At 38.2% G+C, this 26,487-nt stretch overlaps 1 protein-coding gene across 1 annotated transcript; it reads left to right on the top strand.

Annotated features, from left to right (window-relative positions):
- The first annotated feature begins 962 nt into the window (after positions 1-962).
- Positions 963-26,487, top strand: map4k6 (mitogen-activated protein kinase kinase kinase kinase 6). The gene is made up of 32 exons (XM_073871147.1): positions 963-1,326; positions 3,219-3,276; positions 4,194-4,284; positions 4,384-4,448; positions 4,647-4,702; positions 5,462-5,509; positions 6,105-6,147; positions 6,239-6,311; positions 6,662-6,793; positions 7,691-7,753; positions 7,841-7,922; positions 8,031-8,141; positions 9,415-9,490; positions 11,447-11,505; positions 11,682-11,728; positions 14,020-14,058; positions 14,171-14,204; positions 14,285-14,594; positions 16,157-16,245; positions 16,537-16,578; positions 16,674-16,758; positions 21,040-21,119; positions 21,205-21,273; positions 21,453-21,568; positions 21,954-22,012; positions 22,091-22,194; positions 22,266-22,440; positions 22,735-22,803; positions 24,834-24,920; positions 25,089-25,159; positions 25,254-25,309; positions 25,495-26,487. Exons 1-32 carry the CDS (start codon positions 1,234-1,236, stop codon positions 25,580-25,582), a joined length of 2,670 nt encoding a protein of 889 aa, XP_073727248.1. The 5' UTR covers positions 963-1,233; the 3' UTR covers positions 25,583-26,487.

The following is a 26,487-nucleotide window of genomic DNA, read 5'->3' as shown; positions in this document are numbered from 1 at the left end:
CTTTAAATAATGCAGGATGATTTTATGTAACAGTAAATTAAAAAAAATACTTCAGCTTGGGTTTTCAGAGACTGGGTCACATAATCTACTATTTGATGAAAGTTCTTAACTGCCCTTTTCTCCATATGCATTCTCCCTGCATGAAATGCATTGTTAACACAGGTTTAGGATGTTTCCTTTAAAACAATGTGTAATGGCCACAGATAATGATACAAATTGTAGTTTGTTTTTCACCAAACCTATTAATATGGTTTCAGGACACTTGGAGTAGTTCCATTATTATTTAATGACACTTTTGTGTTCTCTTGAACTTTAAGTAATGATCACCATCCACTCCCACTGAAACCAGAAAAAAAAAACATAAAAAAACACTTGGATCAGAAGAACTAAGAAAGCCACTAGGTGCTTGAATGACATACTGACATTACTGAATAGCCTGCTGACAAATTTTCATTTTAGGGTAACTGTTCCTTTAAGAATGATTGTTGAACGAAAGATTGAATTGAAGAATAATAAATTAAGTATTAACTATTGTCCTCTTTACATTTATTTAGGAATTGTAGTCATACAATGCCATTTTGGTGTGACACCTAGTGTTATGTGAATACTAATTTTGAATTTAGATAATATCAAAAAAAAAGTATGGCCTATAGGCCTGCAGGTGGCGTTCGTACACTAAACATTTCAGCTTACTCTCTCACGCACGCACGGTTCTGTTTGTTACTGTGTAACTTATTGGACCAATGTCACAACATAGCTTAATGAAATGCTGAATAAAAAAAAATATATCTCAGTCAAAATTAGTCCGTAGAAGATATAAAAATAAGAATTAATTAAGAATAATGAAATGCCAACGTGCCATATAGGTAAATTTGCACGTTTAGTTTAATTTAAGCTTTTGAATTTGCTATCCGATCCGACAGACTCTGCAGGCAAACAGGATGCGTACTGGCGTCACGTTATCGCCGTTGCGTCCGCGTCTGCCACGAGCGTTGCGCGTCAGCTTCATACCAAAAAACTTTAAAAACGCATCTCGAGACTCCTGTGTTCCGCTCTGTCCCGCTTCTCCTTCAATCGAGATGCTGTTGAACGCAACAACACCCTTCCTGTGTGAACAGCACGCCCTCATGTGCGTATCGAAGCGCGCTGTCTAGTGCACTTGTCAGGCGGATGTTAAGGAAGTGGTGAGGGATATTGATTAAAGCGTGAGAAAAAGATCAATGCCGCGCTGCTATGGACGCGATCGGCGTGTCGAACGCGGATCCGCTCGATGACTATGAACTGATACATCGTATAGGAAGCGGGACTTACGGCGATGTGTTTAAGGTAAGATAACGGAGCGCGAATGTTTGTGCTTAATTACGATGCTATGACCTGTTGACAACAACGAATCTGATGTACGCAATGAAACAGTGCAAATCATTATGCAATATTAATGGTATCATGGCATTCCGTTAACAGCGCAAAGGTTATGGGTTCGAATCCCAGGGAACGCACATATTGAAATTATGTATAGCTTAAATGAACTGTAAGTTTCTTTAAAAGCAGTTGCAGTATTGTGAGCATATGCAACTACAATGCATAAACGTAAAAATACATGTATTTGACAATACGCAGTATCAACTGGTCTTCCACTTCCACTATAACTTCAATTTTCACACCTCGTTGACTTTGACGCAACGCTCATGTGCCTGTGATGACAGTTGAATGTTTGGCACCATAAAAAAAAACGTGCAGTCATGCATCAGTTCACATGTGATATCTACATGCATGCAATTTCACATTTTACTGTAAAACTCCGTGTAACCACTCACGCCACTGCAAAGAAAAGCAAGTGCACTTGCAGTTCACTAATAATAAATAAATGAAATTGAACAAGGACTAACGTTTTATTCATTGAATATGCAACGATGCATAGTACAGCATGTAGTGAAATGCTTGGAACAGCTCTGCATACAACACAATAAAATGATGCAGATTAGGAGTAAAATGAAAGTAAAAATGGGACACTGCCTGTAAAATGCACATCTATAGGCCAAAATCTAACAAGCTTGATTTCAATCTTTGACATGATCTTGAGTTAGTATTAAAAATATCAACATTCATATTTTTTATAAATCACAAAAAATACTTTAGCTGGGTTTGCATAGACATGGTCATAAATGTTAAAAAAAAAAATTGATGATGATGAAAAATCATAAAGTTTAAGCGAATTGTATAAATTCAAAGAAGGCCAAGCTTTGATCATTGCTGCCTGTGCCACCTTCACAACCAAAAACATCAATGTGTAAACAGTTTTTGCATATGAGGAACCAAAAAAAGCCTGCTTTGCTTGCAAAATCTAATGTAGAGTGTTTAACAGTGACCTTGCGGTCTGCTAGGGCGCATTGCCCATTTTTGTTACCCTGCCTATAAGCAAATATAGCTCATTGGCCGTGATAACAGAGATAGACATTACAGGATGTGATATCGTACGACAGGAAAGAAAACAGGAAATGAGCACTGCTACTTTTTCATCTCTACTTCACCTTTCCAGTGTCTGTTGATTCACTATTGGCTGCTGGTTACCGTGGTTTCAAGCAGACATCTTTAGTTGTCTGGATGGCATACGCAGTCCACACCAAATGTAGTAGTTTTAAATAAATCAGAATCAACCTGTTATTTTTACAGCTTACTTCTTATCAACCATATTGGTATGTGGTGTGCATCATAATGTTAAACAAATGTGGATGAGACAATCACCTTTCCATCATTGTCATACACACTCAGAGAAAAAAAAGGTACAATAAAGTACAAAAGTTGTACATTTTCATACACTTTTGTACATAAAACGTACATACTGGTACCTTAAAAGGACATATTAGGACTTTTTTAATAATAGTTTATTATAAAAGGTCTTGTAATGATTTAACAGAAGCACAGTCAAACATCGAAGATGTGTAGCATCTTTTTGTAAATGTACCCTGAATGTATTTAGCTTTTTGCATTGAATTTACAATACACTATAATCACGAAACATTTAGGAATGAAGCATTAGAACGTGAGGCAATAAAAGTACTCACTGTTACAATGGAGGATTCAAGCAGTCTTTCAGCAGAAGTTGAAGTGAAATGTTGCCATCTGATGCAAAAACAAGTTGTTACAAACTTTGATGTCCACATACATTGCTGTAATCTATTACTGTGTAAACTACCCACTTTGTTTCATTGTCTTTATAGGCACGTAGCATTAAAACTTCAGTTATTGCAGCTATCAAAGTTGTCAAACTGGACCCTGGTAAGTCATAAATAACATTGTTTTACATTTTTAGGAAGGTATTAGTAGATATGTGTAATATTGTCAGCTAAAATTGGGTTTTGCAGATGCAAAGTGGCCAATTGTAGATATAATGGCACATATATAAAAATAAATACATTTTATTATAAGAAGTAAATAAATTGATAAATTAATATTTACATTTTATATATTGTTTTGTCAAGACATATAAGTCAGTCAATCCTATAGATTTATGTGAATCAGTAGTTATCTGCTAATGCTGATAGTCACTGATAACCTTATTAACATGTTGTTAAGATTTTATAACTCAGCATTAGAAAGGCCACTGGTTGTCAACTAGGGGTACACCGATAAATGCATATTACGATATACATTCATAATACGTGGTCGATAACTCTTCTGAATCGCACCGCCGATATTATTCACAGCTATTTCATGTAACGTTACTACGGCTTTTGATCAGTAAGTCCTAATCGATCTGAAATCACTGTTAGTTTGGGTCGTTTATAACATGCATTTGAAAAAGCAACACTCGTCAAACATAATCATTATTCATATTTTTTATTATCATGAAAATACCTAAAAAGGTTTGTAGAACTGAAATATAAATATATCCTTAAGACATTTCCTGGAGCTGCGTGTGTAAATGGTTATTCGTCTGCAGGGCATATTGAGTTTCTGCACGAGAGCGCCCCCTGGCTTTTGGATGTAGAGGCATTTCATCGTATTTCATTGAGAAGCATAGCAAGCATCATCGGCCTATATATCGTGTACCCCCATTGTCATCAAAGTCTATTTTAAAAGACCCAGTTTGTCATGATTTATGCTTTTGAATATTTGATGCAGAATTATAAGTTCAATGAATTCAATGAAGTGAAACCTATAGCACAAGACGTACGTCTCTTTTGATCTGTCAGGTGAAGATATTTCAAGCATTCAACTTGAGATAACCATGATGAAGGACTGCACTCACAAAAACATTGTCGCCTATTTCGGCAGCTACCTCAGGTTAGCTCATTCACATCTGTCAAGGAAACAAATAAACAGGAAAAACATCTGAGCGCAGTTTGTATACTAAAGTGAAACTAACAGTGAAATATTTTACAGAAATAACAAGTTATGGATCTGCATGGAGTTCTGTGGAGGAGGATCACTGCAGGACATTTACCACGGTACATATCTGTGATGATTAAAAACATCTATGCTTGTTAACTATTTCAAAACCAGCCCTTTCCATATGTTGTTTTCATATCCATGTAAAGAGTCCTGTGCAGTTTACAGTGCTTTATAGGAAATTAATATTCCTTGTAAGAGGATTAATGTTTGTGTGCTATTTTGTTAGTCTAAATGAGGTCATTGTGTTTCTGCAGTCACTGGCCCTCTGAAAGAAAGACAGATAGCTTATGTATGCAGAGAGACACTTCAGGTGAGGACACATTCATTTACATCCTTACTTGTATTCATGGGTCAATAAAAATAAAATTTTATTATCTTATTTTTTGTTTTTGCCTGGATGAAGTTGTTGTTTACACCAGGGATGTGGTTTGTCCGTATAAATATGGATTTCCATATTATCTGATTTGTCTTAATCAAGTAAATCCGATGATTTTTTTTATGAGGGTGGGGTCGGGGAGTATGCACTCATTGTTTGTAGACACGCGGTTCGCCATTATCCAACATGTATTCCTGACTTTAGGTTTGTCACACCACAAAATGGGTTATTATTAATCGCCCAACCAAATTTGAATGATTAAATGAAGCTAATTAAATATAATAAGTTATCAAAATCTTGGAAAAATAGGCAGGATTCTCTGCTCTCAAACGCTGGGGGCACCAAGCCCATTCGCGGGACAGCTGCCGTCTCTTTAAAGTTTCAAACAGCTTTGCAACCACATGTCTTTTATTTTGTATAATGTATTCATGTCATTTCCTTTTTTCGATGTTATGTGCTGTTTATGGTTCATGTTTTCAGGTAGAGAAAAACAGTTTAACGGTCTAACTCCACAATTCAGTACTACTTAGTTTGCAGTCTCTGTAATGTTTCAGCAATAGGCCTACATTACAAACATTCATAATGTGTTTAGAAACAATGAAATTACTTTACACAGACTTTAAAGTTTACGTAAAAAACAAATACGTTATCAGATCAGTAGCACCTTATTCATTGTTTTTTGTTTGTTTACAGGGCCTGCATCATCTCCATCAGACGGGGAAAATGCATCGAGACATAAAAGTAATAAACCATTAAATCAACGTGTATTTGATTGTTACATATTGTTAAATTTTATATATGTAAGGAATAATTGACAACGGACCATTGAATTATTAGAAAATAATGCACACCCAAGTTAGTAATGCTGTTACACTGCACGTGTGCATTATTTTCACTTTTACCACAATTACCACAGACATTGCTCTCTGGTGGTTATTTAAACACATTTAACAGGTCAAAAAAAACAAAAACACATAGCTATGTATACTTTGTTAGGCTTGATTAGTTTTAGTGCACTTATGTATTGCTGTTCTTGTCTTGTTCTAAATGCTTCTATTGTTTATCTCATTTGTATGTTGCTTTGGATAAAAGCATCTGCTAAATGTCTAAATGAATCAAGGGCAATTGTGCGTTCATGGAAAAATAATGTATACTCATGGAACATTTCTTAACCAATCAGAGTAAAGCATTTAATAGCCCCGAGGTGTGTGTATATATATTTATGTATGTATAGTAGCTATTTAATGAGTGAGCATTTTTATAGCACAATAGTGAGGTGACATTCTGGGTTTGATAGTGTTTATGTTCTCATTGTGTCATTTTCGTTTGTCTACAGGGTGCCAACATTCTATTAACCGAGAGAGGAGATGTCAAACTAGGTCAGTCTGGGTTTACCCTGAACACAATTTAAACACACACATATAGTAACTAATACCCTTTAAATCTCATTTTGTCTTATCTTTGTCTCAGCGGATTTTGGAGTGGCGGCTGAGATCAATGCATCTGTTGCTAAGAGAAAGTCATTCATTGGGACGCCATACTGGTGAGTCACTTTAAACAGATGTGAATGGGAGCTGTCACTTAAAAACACAGACAATCGTTGCAATACTGATTTTGGCAGTAATTCTTTTTTTTTTTTAATGGCGTTTATAGCGTTTTGGACACCAAATTTTGTATGTGATTCATTGCAATTCATCTTTTGACAGCCATAATAGTGATATATACATGTGCATTATTTTCAATATAATGTGCTGCCCTATTGAACACCCAGGGAACACATACACTGATTAAAATGTATAGTTTGAATGCACTGTAATCCGTTTTGAATAAAGCTACTGCCAAATCATTATCTTTTAACCTAATATTGCTTTATTGTTTATGGCTTTCTTTCAGGATGGCTCCTGAGGTGGCGGCAGTGGAAAGAAAAGGGGGCTATAACCAGCTGTGCGATATCTGGGCAGTGGGCATCACAGCCATTGAACTGGCAGAGCTGCAGCCACCAATGTTTGATCTCCATCCTATGAGGTGTGAAGGCATACAATAAACACAGAGCTTGGCAGAAGTTCAGTTTTGGTAATGTTAATCTATAGTAGCTGGTAGACAGCATGTTACAGCCAATCCGTTCTCATAAAATGCGTACAAATAGCACACAGTGTGACCATCGTGCAACACACCCGCCAAATTCCAACCCTGCATGCACCCGACACACCAGCCCTCTCACGTTGACTTATATGGCACATCTTTTCATGTCATTTTATTGGTTTCTCATTTGTTTTCTGTTTTTTAAACCATGGGTTTGGGGTTAGATTTGGGTTTTGCTTTAGGATGTCATTTAATATATAGGTTTCTCCATGTTTTGTCTAATTTTTAAATCATGGTCGCTTGGAGTTGGGATTAGAATTGGGATGTCATTTCATGTTACAAAAACTTGCTTTAACCCCAAACCCAAGTGACAATGGTAAAAAAACAGAAAACAAATGAGAAACCAATAAATAAAACGTCAAGAAAAGATGTGCCGTATAAGTGAATGGGAAGGACTGGCGTATCATATGCACGAAAAATCGAAATTTGGGGTATGTATTGCATGATAATGACACTGCGTGTTTTTGTACGCATTTCATGTAAACGAGCTGGTTATACAACAGCAAAAATGCCGTTTAGCCAACATGGGTTTTCAAGTATAGCTTGCTAAATGAGGAAGTCTTACTGTTTTTGTTAGTTACAGTAAGATGACAAGCGAAGATATCATCATCAGTGCTGGTCTATTTAACACTGTATCCCTACATTTTCACACTCATGTAATAGTATTGAATAATAGGAAAACAATTTGTAAAATGCTCCAGCATTAAAAATTATTTAAAGGTACGGAGATTGTTTGGTTGTCTCTCAGCTTGCAGAAGTATCAAGTTTTTTTTCTTTTAGAGCTTTGATGCTGATGACCAAGAGCAGCTTTCAGCCTCCCAAACTGAAGGAAAAAAACAAGTGGTTAGTTTGATCAATTTTAGCCATTGAGTTTTCACACATATGATATTAAGTTTGCAAATTCAGTCAATTTTATTTTTAAAATACTAGGTCCACAGAATTCCACAATTTCATCAAAATGGCGCTGACAAAAAATCCTCGGAAAAGGCCAACAGCAGAGAAACTGTTACAGGTGCATGTCTGAAAAAGAATTTATTACCTTTGTGATATATGGCTTATATTTGATAAAATGATTCTCAATAATTGTTTAGACGGTGACCTCTGACCTCTGTCTTTTCAGCATGCTTATGTAACACAGCTTCTCACCCGCAACCTGGCTATAGAGCTGCTGGACACAGTCAATAATCCTGAGCTACAGCAGACACTCACTATGGATGAGAGCGACCTGGAGGTACTGTACGGGCAAAAGATATTTATTTTAGTGGACAGTTAAAGAAACATCCCTCTGTGACATCTGAGAGATTATATTTTGAACAATGATTAATCTTTTGTTTTCCACAGAATAAAATTAAGAGCGTACCAAAACCTTAAAGCTCGAAAATTACAGTTTCTTTTCATGCTGGTCTATTATGCTGCATTCACACCAGCCGCGGTTGACGCCTCAATGTGATTTCAATGTTAAGTTAATGTGAAGACGCGTTTGACGCGCGTCTGGTGGTCTCGCGGCGCGAATGAGGCATTTAGCACAGCGTGGTAGACGCGATTACGCCTCATTCGCGCGTCTAGTTCGCGCTTCAAACACGGCTGGTGTGAACCAACGGTAATGATGTAATGGATTTTAAATTGATAAACTGTTTTTTTATATGTACTATTTTATATGCAGTGTATGTCTAGAATTAGCAGCATTGTTGACTAGTGGTGAAACGGATTGCTTTCGATCCGTGATTTGTACATACCAGGCCCCACGGTTCAGCATGCATTCGATTCGCGGATAAATACGCAAATTTAAATATGGAAAGTTTATCTTTTGCACGTGTTTTAAAGGCTTGCGAAAGGTTAACTCAAGCGATATTAAACAATTTACCCGCAGGAAGACGCTAAAGTAAGCAGTTTTCTGTAAGCACAGATGCGAATGTGTCCAGTTGAACTCCAATCAGACATGATCATCTCTATGCACTTCAAAGATCAGGGTAGGGTTGCACCAGTCGTTCGTAAGTTCTTACTTAAACTGGGACCTAAAGTCCAAACTAGAGGCTTAGTAACGACTAGCTAGTTTATAACTAACTCTTTACTTTATTCGGTTGCACCATTTGTTCTTAAGGCAGAACGTAGCTAGTAGTTCGTAAGCTCTCCGTAAAGTAATGCGTTGTCGCATAGAATGACGTCTATTTTTCTTAACCCAATCACAAGCCTTCTAATAGGTAAACAGGAAATTTTCTGAACAGCACGTAATTTCAAACTCATTCTTAAAAAAGACGTTAAGGCATATGTTTTCGAACTCAAAACATTACACTTTTAATTGAAAATATCTATCCCACACATGGAGGAGAAAATAAGCAGGAAAAAAATGTTAATCTTATTTTAATTGATGGATACACAGAATACAAAAAGTTTTTGAAAACTCGTTGATTTACTGTTGCTTAATGAGACTAAGTGGGAAATTACTGTTACATATTTCTTGATATGTGGTTTTAAAGTATGTGCGTGTGTATTTGTGTTCACAGACATGTAGTGTTTTGCCTGATAAGATTCATTCTCTAGTGAAACATCCGGCTCAGAGAACTCTGTCTGAAGAGCAATGTGAGTTCAGTTTATACTCTTATACACAGCCATGACGGGACTAGGTTTTAGTTTGTTGTGATCCTTTGTTTCACATTTAACAAATGGATGGATTCATTTAATTTTTATACTACGGTACTTCCCCAACACATTCTGTTATCAACAGCAGTTTTATCCAGTGTCCTTCAGTGACACATTAAAGATGCCAAATCAATGTGTTTATTTATAAATTCTCTTAAAATGTCTTAATTTAGGTTTAGTATGACCCCATTTATTTAAATTGACTAATGGTAACATTTGTACATTGCAAGAAATTAATTTCTTACTTTGTATTTTTGTGTTGTTGTCAGTACAAATATCAACAAATTCTTAAATCAAGTTTTAAATCAAATTTTCTTGATGAGCAAAATGACCTAAGAAAATAAGTCTAGTTTTTAGACAAAAAATAAATAAATGTAATTAAATTTCTGCTTAAAACAAACAAACAAAAAATCTGCCAGTGGGGTAAGAAAAAAATCTTGAAATAAGTTTACTTTTTTCCGAAACACTTAATTCAAGAAAAATTCAAGAAAAATGTTCTTACACCATTGGCAGATTTTTTTTAGCTTATTTTAAACACAAATTTACTTTAATTTAATTAAAACTAGACTTATTTTCTTATGTAATTTTGCTCATCAAGAAAATTTATCTTGATTTAAAGAGCACCAATTTTCTTTGGTATGTATTAGTACATGTTAACGATATGCAAAAGGTACAAATCCCAAAATAATCGATGAAGCGAGTTATCGTCTCTGACGTAAATCTCTTTTCTTGGACAACAACGAACACCCAGATTGTAGGCAACAGTTTACTTCCTGGAATTGGTGATGTAGACAAGATCGATATTATCATAATTCCTCACGCTTTTACTCACAGCCTGTAAATTAACTCCTGTTAGCATTGCATTGTGACCGAATCTTTCAAACATGGTAAGTGGCGTCACATTTCCTGCTGATGTCAGAGGTATTCAGGCCAATCATAACGTACAGATTAGCTGGCCAATCAGGGACACAGTGCTTTTGGAGCTACAAAAATGTACGGTGTGTAGAAAATAATGTATTTTCTGAACCATAACCACGCGGACACATCAACCAAATACACAAAATAACGTTGCTTTTTAGCAATTAAAATGGGTGCTCTTTAAGAATTTGTTGATATTTGTACTGAAAACAAGACAAAAAAACTAAGTAAGAAATCTTTTTTTTTTTCAGTGTAAAAATCCTATACAACATCAATGCAATGTACTTTAATGTAACACAATTGTAATCTCACGAGTAGTAAAGGGTTAATCAGAATGTGCCATTAATGAGTGAGAAGCAATTGTTGTAGGTTAGTGGGATTACAGCACGGTCACAAGACATGGTTTACTGGACAAGGGCAACTATTGTGTCTGACCACCCACAATGGGCTCGACATAAAGCATTGTAATGTGCTTAGTAAACTGCCCATTATCTTGTACAAGTAAAAAGTTTCTGTTTTACTTTATTTTACCATGTAGTACTGCTCCAGAATGCTCAAGCTCTACACCAAGCATTTCAGTGTACAAATTGCCACTGACATCTGTATACAAGATAAATCAAATTTGAAACTTGAATAACAGAATGGTGCCCAAAATATTAGGCTATATAGGTTTTAGTTTTTAACAAGTCAGTAACAAATTTCAGTCACCTGCCTCTTTAAAAGTCATTTTCTGCCAGACAAATGAATAATGAATGTGGAGAGCTGCCCACGCGTGATGAGATATGAAAGGATATATTGTGTGTGTGTGTGTCTATAGTTTCATATACACGTTTGCGTGTTTGGGACATCACACACATATTACAAAGTAAACTTAAATGTACAGTTGAAAGAGGAAGTGAGATGCGGTTGAATTACAATGAATTTGCTTACAGTGAACACAATGAATGAGTTGCCATCTGTTGATTCTGTGTGTTTTAGTTGATCATGTGAAGTTCGGACCACCCATGAGAAAGCAAACAGATCCCTGTCCTGATCTGGTGAGAGAATGAATGTTTGAATGAAAGAAATTGCAGTTTGTCACAAACCTAGGTGTTTAAGGGGGGGGGGGGGGGGGTTAGTAAACCAAAAATTACAATTAAAAAAATTTTAATATTCCTCAGACTTTTATATATTTTTCTAACAAACTTTTTAAACGTTTTTTGTTTTTTATTAGGGGGCGTATGATGACTGGAGCTCCATTGGCGGGGACAAGGACTCTCCGTGGGTTATATTTTACTCTTTCTAATCTGAAGCAATGTTGACAGTTGTAAATGTTGAGTCTAATTCGCTAAAACATGCAGCACGTCCAAAACACGTTGCTGATAGAAAAAAGCTGAAGGTCTGTGCCCCGTTGCATGAAATCACCCCTACTTAAAGGGGGAGTGCACGATTTCTGAAAAACGCTTTGGAAAAGGGAGTCGGGCTGACTACCAAAACATACTTGTAGCCAATCAGCAGTAAGGGGCGTGTCGACTAACCAACATCGTTGCCTGGGTTGCGTATGTGTGAAGCGGGTCTATCAACAGAAGGTCCAGACTCCACTGGGGTAAGTGCGTGTTTGTCTAGGCGATCTCAAATGCCAACACTGGCTCCCAGAGATCACGCACCCAGCCCCCAAGTGTTTATACTAAGTATTTTACGGTAGTCTATGTCAAAACACGGCAATAGAGAAGCAGTTGCTAAAATTACAAAATCTCACAGCTTAAACATACCAATGCACTCAGCTCAACAGACGGTGGATTTGTGTACAATAAAATGTTGCAAATAACAGACTGTAAAGTACCGCAAAGTAATTATAACTTAAAGCACCTGGATTGACTGACAATCAAACCGCTATGCTCCTAATAACTGCGCACCACTTTTCTCCAAGGGATTATATTATGTTACGGTCCCTTAATTCGCTTCTGCAACTCTGCTGAGACTTTGCTCACTTCCTGTAATCACATCACTACAACAGCAAGGTCCTGATTGATTAACGTGGAAATCCGCCAAAGTTCAGACTTTCCAACTTGCGCGTTTCCTGCAGCAACGCTCAATTTGCCCGGAACGCCACACGTTCTGCGCCATTTGCGGCACGCCTACCGCGCCGCAGGATGCCTGATCGCGTCTTTGCATTAACTTAAAGGAATAGTCTACCCTTTTGCCATATTAAACTAGGTTTTTACCTTAACTTAGACAAATTAATACATATCTATCTTTTTTCAATGCGTGCAATGTACAGAGTGTCGTGGATGTGTTAGCATTTAGCCTAGACCCATTCATTCCTATGGTACCAAACAGGGAAGCCACCAAACACTTCCGTGTTTTCCCTATTTAAAGACTGCTACATGAGGAGTTATACCAGTAAGTATGGTGCCACAAAATAAAGCTTTTTTTGGTACCATAGGAATGAATGGGGCTAGGCTAAATGCTAACACATTCACAACGCGCTGTACAGTGCACGCATTGAAAAAAGATAGGTATGTATTAATTCGTCTAAGTTGAGGTAATAACATAGTTTAATGTGGTAAAAGTGTAGACTATTCCTTTAACATGTAAATCACTCGCGCTTGCCACCTTTACCATGTCTGGTGTGAACCCTACATTAAGGAGCGTGTACATCAAAGTGCTCAAACGCGGCTGAAACGGCAGGTGGGCGCAGACTTTGGACGCTTGCCATCGTTTATTCAACCTATAGCAACCTTTGGATGCTATAATGCTTCTGCTTTGTCTATCAGTCGTTGAACGATTCACCGGTTGTTGTGATATTTGCCCTGCCCCTCCTCCACTGTGATTAGATGGCCACGTGAGAAGTGACAAATGACATTTATCCAAAGTTGAAATTTTTTTAAGTGTGGGTGTGAGCATGGAAAGAATGCTGAGAAAGTTTTGGAAAAGCACAGCGCTTCCATTGGAAGCAATTGAAAACGTACGCTGGCGTAAATGCCTTTGTTTAAACGCTCCCTTATGGTTACTAAGTGAACCATTAGGTTTTTTCTTGCAACCCATGTTTCATTAAACGTACTCTTAACCTCTCGACGTGCACTAGCTCAGGAGCGGAAAGACGGCAGTTTTTTTTCTTATATCAGAGATTTCTTAGCTTAGAGGCGGGGTGCATGATCTCTGGGGGCCATTGTTGACGTTTGAAGTTACCTAAACAGACACTAACATGCCCCTACCGGAATAGAATCTGGACCTTCTTTTGATAGACACATGCGCAGCCCGGGCAGCGATGTCGGTTGATAGACACGCCCCTTACTGCTGGTTGGCTACAAGTGTGTTTTGATAGTCGGCCCGACTCCTTTTCCAAAGTGTTGTTTTAAAAATCATGCACCCCGCCTTTAAGGACTTTCATGAAGTCGGGCACTGATTGGCTGTTTGGCATCCTCCAATCACAGAGCTTATGTCACAATACTATGAAGAATGTACTTCTAAATGAGATTATATAGAAATGCAAGGCATAAATATAAAAGCAAAATATGATTTTATCTTTCTCAAATGCCAGTTTTGAAGTTTGTGTGTTATTTTTGCAGGAGTCTGTTGGAATGTGTAGAAGAAGCTTTGATGGAAAGGTGACATAACTTTAAATGTTTAAACAGCTACATACTAAAAAATAAAAGCATAATTTGTGCTCTTTTGATGGTTGGTGAAGTTATTTCCCACATTTTATTTCCTCTATTGCAGAAGTTTGACCATAAAGAGAGGATCATCGAATGAGGTAAGAAACAATTAAAAGGCTAGCGCAAAAAAGTTGTGTGTCTTATGGAATAACACAAATCCTGTGTTTTTAACTCCTAGCACTTACTAGATGAGGAGGATAAACATGGCACTGTGAAGAGGGTGGTCTCACAGTCAACAACCCACAGTCCCTCTAATCAAGAGAGAAAAGCTCCCACTCCCTGTTCCCACTCCTCGCCTCTCATTGGCTCCACCCCTTTAAAAGACTCCACCCCGGACACTAACCCCGCCCTGCTCAGCGAATCAGCTTTGCTGATTGGTTCGACAGTTTCCGACACGTCCCTTTTCACAAACTCTTCGGTTTTAGCAGACTCCTCCTTTCTCAGTCATTCCACCAGTCTGGGGTCACTCTGTTCAACGTCAGCTGAAGGTGAGATCAACATCAATTCAATTTTAATTTAGCATAGCGCTTTTCACAATTGATAATTGTTTCAAAGCAGCTTTACATTAATAGAAGCAGGGGACAACACAGAAAAATCAACATCAAATATAAGTAGCAAAATACAGCGGCTATGAATAAACTTTACAAGCGAGCGTATTAATAATGTATTGTATACAAGAGGGTGCTAAGTTAAGCCAATGTCGGCTGACTCCCTGGGGATGAAAAACCCCCTAGGAGAAAAAACTCCTGACTTTATCTTAGCCTGGGAGGAACAAAAAATCCTAGGAGAAAAAAACCCTTGGGAGATATATATATCGACTGTATACAGTCAATATATATATCTCCCAAGGGGTCGTTGGTCAGGCATCGGCTGGGCATCACGTTGAAGTAGATCAGTGGTGTGTTGATCTCCACGACAGCCGGAACTGGGTCTGTTTGTCTCAATGTCCTCAGGTTCGAGGATGAGATAGGGAGAGAGAAACACAATCCTATTAGCGTAGGGGCCGTTCGCATGTAATGCAAGTTTTAATATGCTCGGTTCCAGACAGGCTAGCTATTGCGGCGTTAGTATATTACCCAGACAAGTTATGTGAATGCTTTGTTCCATACAGGCTAACTATTGCGAGATAAGTACATTTACTAGACAAATTATGCTTTGCTAAAGAAAAAGAAAAAAGTCTTAAGTTTAGATTTAAAGTGATCGACTGGATATAGACGGTTTCATAGGACACACGCACGTTGTCACGGTTATGCGCCTGAACCGAAATGAACTTCTGGTCTGTATTTATTTATCAGTCTGGCTAGTTGCTAAACTGATCTCTGGAACAAATACCTTTTCGAAAAATAGATGTTTTGGTTTGCTAAAGATGAGAGAAGACGACAACATGGATCACAACTGTGCAAAGACATTTGGTAGCAAGGCAAGGACCTGTAGCTAACATTGTATACATAAATTTTACACTGCATAATCCGAAAATGGCTTTAACCCCCCTTCAAATTCCTTGTCTTTTAGTCAGTTAATGCATTCATGCCAGGTTCAAACTATATAATGTCAGCCTGATTTTGCGAGGATCCGATATAGTGGTGATAGATTCGTAAATCACAACAGGTGTCAAGACGCAAGAACCGATTGTTTTATCTTGTGTAGTGCGTCACAGTGTCTGGAAATCGACGCTACATCCATAAGAAAGACTTTTTATCGGACCCTTCACAATGGGTTTCGTAAACCGCTGCTAGGTGTAATTATGGATTTAAATATATTTCCTCACGACAAGACAGTCAGTAGCTCTCGTTTCCAGAGGGCACTCTCTCGTTTTGATCTCGATGACATCACTCATGTTATTAAAGATGGCAAGCCATGATTGGTCAGGAAGCAACAGGTAGTCTCATGTGTTTCTTGACATGTTGGAGTAAAAATGACATAATCTGACACAGTGACTATGATAACAGACAAAGTATTGTTTAGTCTGAACCTGAACCGAAGAGGTTTTATGTGTGAGTGATGCAGCTGTTTTGAACAGGTTTAATATCAGAGAGCTCTCTCGCTTTAGATCCTGGAGGAAACCGAAATCATTTCCCACAGCTTGAATGTCCCGTCTCACCAGAATGGAGCACCCTCAGGAGGAAAACAGAAGACTCGGTAAGTGGATAAATAGGGTGGGGGCTTGTAACAAAACTAAGCCTATATTAACCTATTTGTGTGATAAAAAGCGAAAAGAGATTATTTTGTAATTATGATTTGGAAAAAAATCTTCAATGCGTTTCTCTGCAACACAAAAACAAACAATTTTAAGTACACAAATCAGTGCGTAATAAATGCGGCAAAATGTAATTCAGTTGAACTTGTTGTTAATGTAACACAAAATGACCTCCTTCATTAACTGATCTCATTATTTTTTGTCTCTCCTACCATTTTCATGATTCATTTCAGAAATCTGTTGTGCATGGACTTCCACCTACACCACAAGTTCATGTGAGTGCAGTTTACAGCCAGTTTAAGTCTTATACTTCTGTTGTGTGGTTTTTAATGCTTGCTTTATTGCATTGTTTTAATGTTTATCATTTAAGATGGGCGCCTGCTTTTCCAAAGTATTCAACGGCTGTCCTTTAAAGACTCACTGTGCTGTTACATGGGTTCTCCCAAAGACCAGAGGTACAACTTTAACCTAACACCATATGTGGATATTACATAGCAGCATATGGGTCATGGATTCAATTCCTAGAAAACATGCAAGGGTGATTCTCGCGAAATTAGATTTATGAGGTGTCATGAAACATTTTGATAAAAAAAGTAAATGCAAAGTAAGAGTATCAAAATAAGAAGCATACAGTTACAAACATTTCTTCATGTACTATTTTCCACATGATTTCAAATGACATCATACAAACCAATTTTGTTGTTTTTTCCACATTTTCATTACCGCAATGTGTCCATGACTGGATTTTGGTTCTTTGACATGAAAATATTTATAATTAAAACGTCTAAAAAATCAAAAGCTTCAGTGCATGTTATACTATAAACATTTACAGTAAAGAAACATGTGGTATTTGGTGATCATTGGTAAATGTAGAGACTATAATAAGGAATATAAATGTGTCCAAGAAAAATTTTCTCATCCTCCGCAACAATTTTCAATCATTGTTTAAGCCCTCAAGGAACTAACATTTTCAAAAAAAAATTGTTGGAAGGGACATAATTGACTGTGACACACAAGATGGCTACCAGGTAAGCAGTTCATATTTTTTCTCTCCAGATAAAAGTTGAAATTTTGTTTGTCATAGTACCTAGACTGTCAGGAACTGCCCACCTGGTCGCTCTATCACGACCAAGCGAGACAGTGGGGAATGAACCCAATCGCAGACGAGGTTGGGGAACATGAAACAAGACTTTAATAAATGACAAACACAAAGCAAAAACCCACGATGGGGAAAACAGTACTAGAAATAATATAAACTAGACAGGACTGACTTCTAACAAACATGACTGGACTCAACCCAAACACGGACTGGACACAAACCGATCAACGCAATCCGGGGAGACCTAACAGACAACAATCTCAAGGACATGACATGATATACATTTGAATACACAACGCACGAGCACAGGATGCTAGACAACAGGGCATTATATAAGGGAACAAATCAAGAGGGATGAGTGGAAACTAATTAAACATTGATGGGAGAGCTAACGAGGAGACGAGGGGGTGGGAACACAAACGAGACACAGCAGCACACAAACCAAACAAAGGCCATGTGCTACAACACAAAACATGGATACTGCCACGATCCTGCCACATGACTAAACTATGAATAACTATGACAGGAGGGCAGGATCATAACAGTACCCTCCCCTTAAAGGGACGCCTCCGGGCGTTCCTCAAGGGGTACACAAGACAAATTTCATGACAAGACTGACACTGGCATAACACAAAATAACAGCATGACAGATTATATGAAAAACAATACTAGACGACATCATGGGTAAACAATACAAAAGTTCACACTAGGGAGGCACGGTAGGCAAAGTTCTGGGTCCAAGGGGTGCAAGCGAAGATAGGTACAAGGGATCTGGAAAGTCTTGACATAGGGGCATGACAAACTTGACAAGGACTGGAAATACTAACAGGAAACAAAACTGCAGTGACTGCTAAAACTGCAGCTTCTGCAATGGCAGTACAGACTGTGCAGGCTGGCTGAAGCTGTGGCTGCGCCGGCTGGCTGAAGCTGTGGCTGCGCCGGCTGGCTGAAGCTGTGGCTGCGCCGGCTGGCTGAAGCTGTGGCTGCGCCGGCTGGCTGAAGCTGTGGCTGCGCCGGCTGGCTGAAGCTGTGGCTGCGCCGGCTGGCTGAAGCTGTGGCTGCGCCGGCTGGCTGAAGCTGTGGCTGCGCCGGCTGGCTGAAGCTGTGGCTGCGCCGGCTGGCTGAAGCTGTGGCTGCGCCGGCTGGCTGTCGAGACTGTACTGGCTGCGCTGGTGAAATCCTCCCCACTCTCTCGTTCAGCTCCGGCGAAGACCCTCGACGGCTTGCCCTCCGGGCTCCAGGCCATACTTGGGGTGGCCGGTTGGCCCCACGGGCTGAACGATGGAGTTGGACCCACCAACCACGGATCAGCTCCTGCTGACCCGCGCCTCGTCCGCTGGGTTCTATAATGGCTCGTGCGTTCTGTCAGGAACTGCCCACCTGGTCGCTCTATCACGACCAAGCGAGACAGTGGGGAACGAACCCAATCGCAGACGAGGTTGGGGAACATGAAACAAGACTTTAATAAATGACAAACACAAAGCAAAAACCCACGATGGGGAAAACAGTACTAGAAATAATATAAACTAGACAGGACTGACTTCTAACAAACAAGACTGGACTCAACCCAAACACGGACTGGACACAAACTGATCAACGCAATCCGGGGAGACCTAACAGACAACAATCTCAAGGACATGACATGATATACATTTAAATACACAACGCACGAGCACAGGATGTTAGACAACAGGGCATTATATAAGGGAACAAATCAAGAGGGAACAGTGGAAACTAATCAAACATTGATGGGAGAGTTAACGAGGAGACGAGGGGGTGGGAACACAAACGAGACACAGCAGCACACAAACCAAACAAAGGCCATGTGCTACAACACAAAACATGGATACTGCCACGATCCTGCCACATGACTAAACTATGAATAACTATGACAGGAGGGCAGGATCATAACAGTACCCTCCCCTTAAAGGGACGCCTCCGGGCGTTCCTCAAGGGGTACACAAGACAAATTTCATGACAAGACTGACACTGGCATAACACAAAATATAACAGCATGACAGATATATGAATAACAATACTAGACGACATCATGGGTAAACAATACAAAAGTTCACACTAGGGAGGCACGGTAGGCAAAGTTCTGGGTCCAAGGGGTGCAAGCGAAGATAGGTACAAGGGATCTGGAAAGTCTTGACATAGGGGCATGACAAACTTGACAAGGACTGGAAATACTAACAGGAAACAAAACTGCAGTGACTGCTAAAACTGCAGCTTCTGCAATGGCAGTACAGACTGTGCCGGCTGGCTGAAGCTGTGGCTGCGCCGGCTGGCTGAAGCTGTGGCTGCGCCGGCTGGCTGAAGCTGGGGCTGCGCCGGCTGGCTGAAGCTGTGGCTGCGCCGGCTGGCTGAAGCTGTGGCTGCGCCGGCTGGCTGAAGCTGTGGCTGCGCCGGCTGGCTGAAGCTGTGGCTGCGCCGGCTGGCTGAAGCTGTGGCTGCGCCGGCTGGCTGTCGAGACTGTACTGGCTGCGCTGGTGAAATCCTCCCCACTCTCTCGTTCAGCTCCGGCGAAGACCCTCGACGGCTTGCCCTCCGGGCTCCAGGCCATACTTGAGGTGGCCGGTTGGCCCCACGGGCTGAACGATGGAGTTGGACCCACCAACCGCGGATCAGCTCCTGCTGACCCGCGCCTCGTCCGCTGGGTTCTATAATGGCTCGTGCGTTCTGTCAGGAACTACCCACCTGGTCGCTCTATCACGACCAAGCGAGACAGTGGGGAATGAACCCAATCGCAGACGAGGTTGGGGAACCTGAAACAAGACTTTAATAAATGACAAACACAAAGCAAAAACCCACGATGGGGAAAACAGTACTAGAAATAATATAAACTAGACAGGACTGACTTCTAACAAACAGGACTGGACTCAACCCAAACACGGACTGGACACAAACCGATCAACGCAATCCGGGGAGACCTAACAGACAACAATCTCAAGGACATGACATGATATACATTTGAATACACAACGCACGAGCACAGGATGCTAGACAACAGGGCATTATATAAGGGAACAAATCAAGAGGGATGAGTGGAAACTAATTAAACATTGATGGGAGAGCTAACGAGGAGACGAGGGGGTGGGAACACAAACGAGACACAGCAGCACACAGACCAAACAAAGGCCATGTGCTACAACACAAAACATGGATACTGCCACGATCCTGCCACATGACTAAACAACTATGAATAACTATGACAGGAGGGCAGGATCATAACATAGACAACTTTTTAGTTCTCATTACCGAAACATGAGTTTGTAAATGCATATATTTAATGTAATATCGTGTTGTGGTAATGATAATCTAAAAAATTTAAATAATTCTATAGGAAATATTTTTTTAAATTCTCTAAAAATAATGGATAAAGTAAGTTCAGACCTTAATTTTCTATGTGCAAAAAATTAGCTTCAAGGGCTTTAAAAAAAAATCTGATGCTGGACACTTTCTAAGTCTGGATTTCGTGAGAATCACCCGCAAAGGCAAACTGATCAAATGTATAAAAATGAGAAAACCTCAAGCCATTGGTGATGGAAAAGCACCAGCGTTGGCACATACATACTCAATGTACATGCATGCTTGTTTAAACTTCTTTCTAAGGTTTAGCTATCTATACCTACAGATCAATACCTTATGCTGGGTGCTGAGGAGGGTATATACACACTGAACCTTAATGAACTTCATGAGGACACCATGGAGAAGGTACCCCTATTACTTTACCGTCGATTTACATTCCCTACAGCACGTAACCGATAAGCAAATGCACACAATTTTCTTTCTTTTACAGTTGCTTCCTCAAAGGTGCAGTTGGTTGTATGTGATGAACAATGTCCTTATGAGCATCTCAGGAAAGTCAAATCATCACAGATAATCACATGACCCAGAACTATTCACTTCTGTTTCTGAATGGCCTGCAGTGTTAAAGGAACAGTCCACCAAAAAATTTAAATTCTTTCCATAAACACAATCTAAAAATCCAATCCTTGTTAATGTACCATCAATCATTCATTGGGTCTTCTGTCCACAGGAAAGTCATCGCAGTTGACATCTCACAGTCTGCCGACACTTTTCGAGTATCGCAGAAACATGCAGCGTCGACAGGGCCACCTCGCGATTAACGCCCATCGCTTGAGCACGAGAATCAATTCAAAGTTTGTAGCATTTTTCAGCGATTCATTTGCATTGACATTCATGCGTTTGGCACACACTTTTATTTACTACAGTGATTACAGTGCATTCAAGCTTTACATTGTTTATCAGTACATGCATTCCTTTGTGTTGGGACTCAAACCTATGACCTTGTCGTTGCTAGCGCTGTGCTTTACCAGTTCAGCTACGGGGAACAATACTAATGAAGTTAAATGATTTTTTTTACTACACGTTAGCTTGGCTAACACCTTCCGAGTACATTTCCGTTGCAGATACATAACATGTTGTTCTTGTGGTTACGTGGTAACCCAGAAAATAAAGGGCCGATACAAGTAGAGACATTAAATCAAAACATCTCATTGGCTGTAATTCTCTTCTTGGTTTCAGGAAGTATGCCATGTCAGTAAAGATTCCAGACACCAAAGGCTGCAGAAGATGCAGTGTGGGTGAGGACCATTGATGTTTTATAGCATCTTATAAATCTTTCTATGCACTCAGTGAACATCGGTTGTTTTTGCTTTTAGTGCGCAACCCGTACACCGACAGTGTGTTCCTGTGTGCTGCTGTACCCACCGGCCTGGTTCTTCTCATGTGGTATGAGCCTCTGCAGAAGTTCATGCAACTCAAGGTGAGAAACAAGAGCAATGGGAAATGTTAAAAATATCTGCACTTTTACATTTGCACTTTTCTGTCTCTCAGCACATTCCTCTTAGTCTGCCTGAGTCTCTGCCCGTCTTTGAGCTGCTTGTACATGAAACTGAAGAACTACCAGAGGTCTGCGTGGGGGTGAGGAGGACACCTGGCCAAAGAGACACCAATGGACAGATGCACTTTGACATCATCCACCTAGATGACAAGCCATACAATCTGCCAGGTGTCACTCCCCCCATTTAAACACATTACATGAAAACACAGCTAAATTCATTTTTCACAAAATGTAAAGATTATTATGTGGAAAATAACTTTGATGCTCCTTATCTCATTATTAGATTAAAAAGCCTTGATTCATAGACATACTCAATAGACATAAGATGTTTCATGCAACCATGAACTTGTTTCTGCTTTTGGTCACAAGCCATTTATATGCAAGGTCTTTTAACTGAACTATATGCTGATCAAACGGTCAACAGTGCTTTCTTGGACTGACCGGGGTTATTTGGTTTCACAGATGGAGAGTCTTTGGATGTCAAGCAAGTTATACAACTGGACAGGGACACTGTTCTCATCGCACTGGAGAGTAAGAAATCACTGATGTTTATAAATGAATAATTCAAAGCATTTTGTATCCCAGCCCCTTATTGGCTCCAAAAACCATAATTTACCTTTTACTTGTTCTCTACATATCTCATATGTGACCCTGGACCACAAAAACTATGTACACTGCAAAAAATGAATGTCTTACTTAGTATTTTGTCTTGTTTTCCAGTATAAATATCTAAGAATTCTTAAATTGAGATTTATTAACTTGATAAACAAAGTGGCCTAAGATTTTAAGTCTTGTTTACTGAAATAAATTATGAAATTTAAGAGGTTTATGCTTAAAACAAGTAAAAATATCTGTCAGTGGGGTAATTCTTTTTTAGGTATGACTTTTAAAGTCAAAAAGGTATAACTTTAAAAGTCATAATTATGAGATAAAAACGAAACATTACGACTGTTTAATTATGAGATAAAAAGTCATAAATATGGGATAAAAGTTATAATTATGACTTTAAAAAGTCAAATTAGTGAGATAAAAAGTGATAATTATTAGAATTAAAGTTGAAATTATGACTGTTAAAGTCATAATTATGAGATAAAAAGTCAAAATAGTGAGATAAAAAGTAATAATTATTAGATTAAAAGTTGAAATTATGACTGTTAAAGTCATAATTATGACATAAAACCAAAAAATTATGACTTTTTAATTATGAGAAAATAATTGTGAGATAAAAAGTCATAATTATGAGATAAAAAGTCATAATTATGAGATAAAAAGTCATAATTATGAGATAAAAAGTTAAAATTATGACTATAAAAGTCATAATTATGAGATAAAAAGTCAAAATAGTGAGATAAAACTCCAAAAGTAGAAAAAAAATAAAAGTCGCAATTATGAGATAAAAAGTAATAATTATGAGATAAAAAGTTTTAATTATGACTTTAAAAATCATAATTATAAGATAAAACCTTAAAATTATGACTTTAAAGTCATAAAACTACTAAAAAAACTAAAAAGTATGACTTTTACATAATGAGAGAGAGTCATCATTTAAATAAAAAATAAAATAAAAGTCATAATTATGAGATAAAAAGTTATAATTATGACTTTAAAATGATAATTATGAGATAAATGTTTTTTATCTCATAATTATGACTTTTTATCTCATAATTTTGACTTGAAAATGTTTAACTTAATTTGTTAAGGTAAAGGCAAGGCAAGTTTATTTGTATAGCACATTTCATACACAGAGGTCATTCAAAGTGCTTTACATAGAAATGACAATGTTTAAGAGGAAAAAAGTATGTAGAAAAAAATCAAAGATACATGAGAATTTAAAATATCAATTAAAAGAAAATAAATGTGATTTGAATGAAAACAGTTTAAATGTGTGAAAAAGAATAAAACCGGAATAAAAGTATAAACAGTTAAAAATAAGGATAAAAACAAGAGAAATAAAAAAAGAATTAAAATAGTGCATATAAAATATAGTGCAATCAGTTCGTAACATAAAAATACAGTTAAAGTATCATAAAAATATATGTTGATTTGATATCATTTTTTTAAGGGCATTTAGACTTTAAAGGGCGGTTTCTCGGACAGGGTTCAGGTTAAGCTTGGACTAGGCTTTAGTTATATTAGGATAATTAAGTCGTTTTTACAAACATAACTGGTGTCCATCTTGAGACAAAACAATGGCACTGATATGTTAAGATATGTCAGGGCAAGTTCTTTTTAAATTAAGGCAGATCAAACATGCATTTTAGCCTGGGACTAGGATAAGCCCTGTCCAGGAAACCGCCCCTGAAAGTTATGTTTATGTGTAAAGAGTATCTTGCTAGACAAAAGCTTTGGTTTGCAGAGCTTTTTTTTGCGATAATCAAAAAGCCTATGTAAAAATCCCACTGACTTTTTGCCAAGGGAACCCAAAATACAAAATACATCATCCAAGCAGCTCTCTATAAAGTGCACATTAAAGGACAGATGTAGAAAAGCTAAAGAGCTTTGAATTGAACTATGGACATTTCTTTAACAATCAAATCTTTTAACACACCCTTCTGTTTCAGACACAGTCAAGGTTGTGAATCTGCAGGGATGTCCAAGCGATCAAAAAACCTCTGAACTGACTTTTGATTTTTCAATTCAGACGCTTGGTAAGTCTATATATATGTTATTGAATCATTTTGAATAACAAAAAGGCATTAACATACTATCGATGATAGACCTTAACAAAATACCAAGCCGCATATTGTAAATAATGTATATATATATATATATATATATATTAATATATAAAACAAGTAATGCATTTTTCTATGTAGTTTGTCTACAGGACAGCGTTCTTGCGTTCTGGAAACACGGCCTGAAAGGACGGAGTCTGCAGACAAATGAGGTACATCTAATGTATGGTCAATCTAAATGAGTTAAACCTAAATGCTTTATTTTAAAACAGAAGAGATGATGGGATATTATGCGCTTCGTCACAGGTTACCCAAGAGATCACAGACAGAAGTCGAGCTTTTCAGATTTTGGGAACAACCAGGTACCACAGTTTAAAAACTATTATACAAAAACATATTTACATTTATGCATCCAAAGCGACTTATTGTGCATTACAAGGTATACACTTTATCAACATGTGTGGGATCAAACACACAACGCAACTCAATAGGAACACTATACATGCTAATATACTGTACATACTAATATTACTGTCTGTTTATACAGGGATATAATATTGCAAAGTACCCCAACGGATGACCCATCTGCCATGAGCAATCTATACATCCTCACCGGCCATGAAAGCAGCTACTGATGTGACTGTCTGAGACTCTGGAAATTATCATCCATAGCTGGAAACACTACAAAGGGGTCAATATTCCTCTATTGATCACTAAAAGGGGAAAGCCACCAGGCCCGATAAGCTCTGAACGCAGATGAAGATGATGGACTGGTGTACACACGGTGACCTGGAGAACTATTAAGACGTTGAGAAGATGTTGGAGCTCATTTGGTGAAGATCAGCCGTGTGCTGTGAAACTGGCCTACGATTTGAGACACTATGTTCATTTGTGGAGCAAGTGAAGCTTTTCTCTTCCTTATTTTGGGAAATCTCGAGTTAATTATTGACATGGTACTGTGAATTGGTTTGTACTGGCCAGTAAGTGTTGACAGAGTTGATAATAATAAATCTAAAAAGAGAAGTGATGAGTTTGTAAAGAGTTTGATGTGGTTCGAACAAGAACACGAAATGAAAGTTAATATAAATGAATAAATAAATGGAAATGTCAAGGAGTGTAATATAGTAAAATATTTGTTGTTTCATCAGCCCTGTACCTTGTTGTAGTCTAGTTTTGTTAAAAAACTTTATTTTCAATATTAAATTAATACAGTGGCATCCGTTTGGACACTTAAGCCATGCAAAAAAGTCATCTGCAAATCATATATAATTCTAAAAATGTACAGTGCCTTAACAAGGTATATATTTTGTATCATTATGTGTGTTCCCTGGGTTCAAACGCATGACCTTGTGCTGCTAACCTAATGTTCTGCCACTGAGATCTTCAGGAGTAACTATGTTGCATTGTTCAGTAACATATCATAACCAGAAAGTGTCCTGATACATATTTAACAGTATGTCTGATGTTGTCGTCTCAAACTTCTTTAAAAATTTGTTTTGCTTGTGCCATATTAAAAATAAATAAATATGTGATGTTGTTA

The sequence above is a fragment of the Misgurnus anguillicaudatus genome, chromosome 9, assembly GCF_027580225.2.
Source record: "Misgurnus anguillicaudatus chromosome 9, ASM2758022v2, whole genome shotgun sequence".
NCBI lineage: Eukaryota > Metazoa > Chordata > Actinopteri > Cypriniformes > Cobitidae > Misgurnus > Misgurnus anguillicaudatus.
Note: the sequence above shows the minus strand (reverse complement) of the source record. Positions and strands in the feature narration are given on the sequence as shown.

Bases quoted from the DNA above. Each gene is read 5' to 3' on its own strand.
- map4k6 (XM_073871147.1), top strand. From the start codon at position 1,234: ATGGACGCGATCGGCGTGTCGAACGCGGATCCGCTCGATGACTATGAA. The intron at 21,274-21,452 runs AATCATCACAGA...ACAGGAAAGTCA, and splicing joins TGAGCATCTCAGGAAAGTCA to TCGCAGTTGACATCTCACAG. The intron at 22,804-24,833 runs GTAAGAAATCAC...CTTCTGTTTCAG, and splicing joins TGTTCTCATCGCACTGGAGA to ACACAGTCAAGGTTGTGAAT.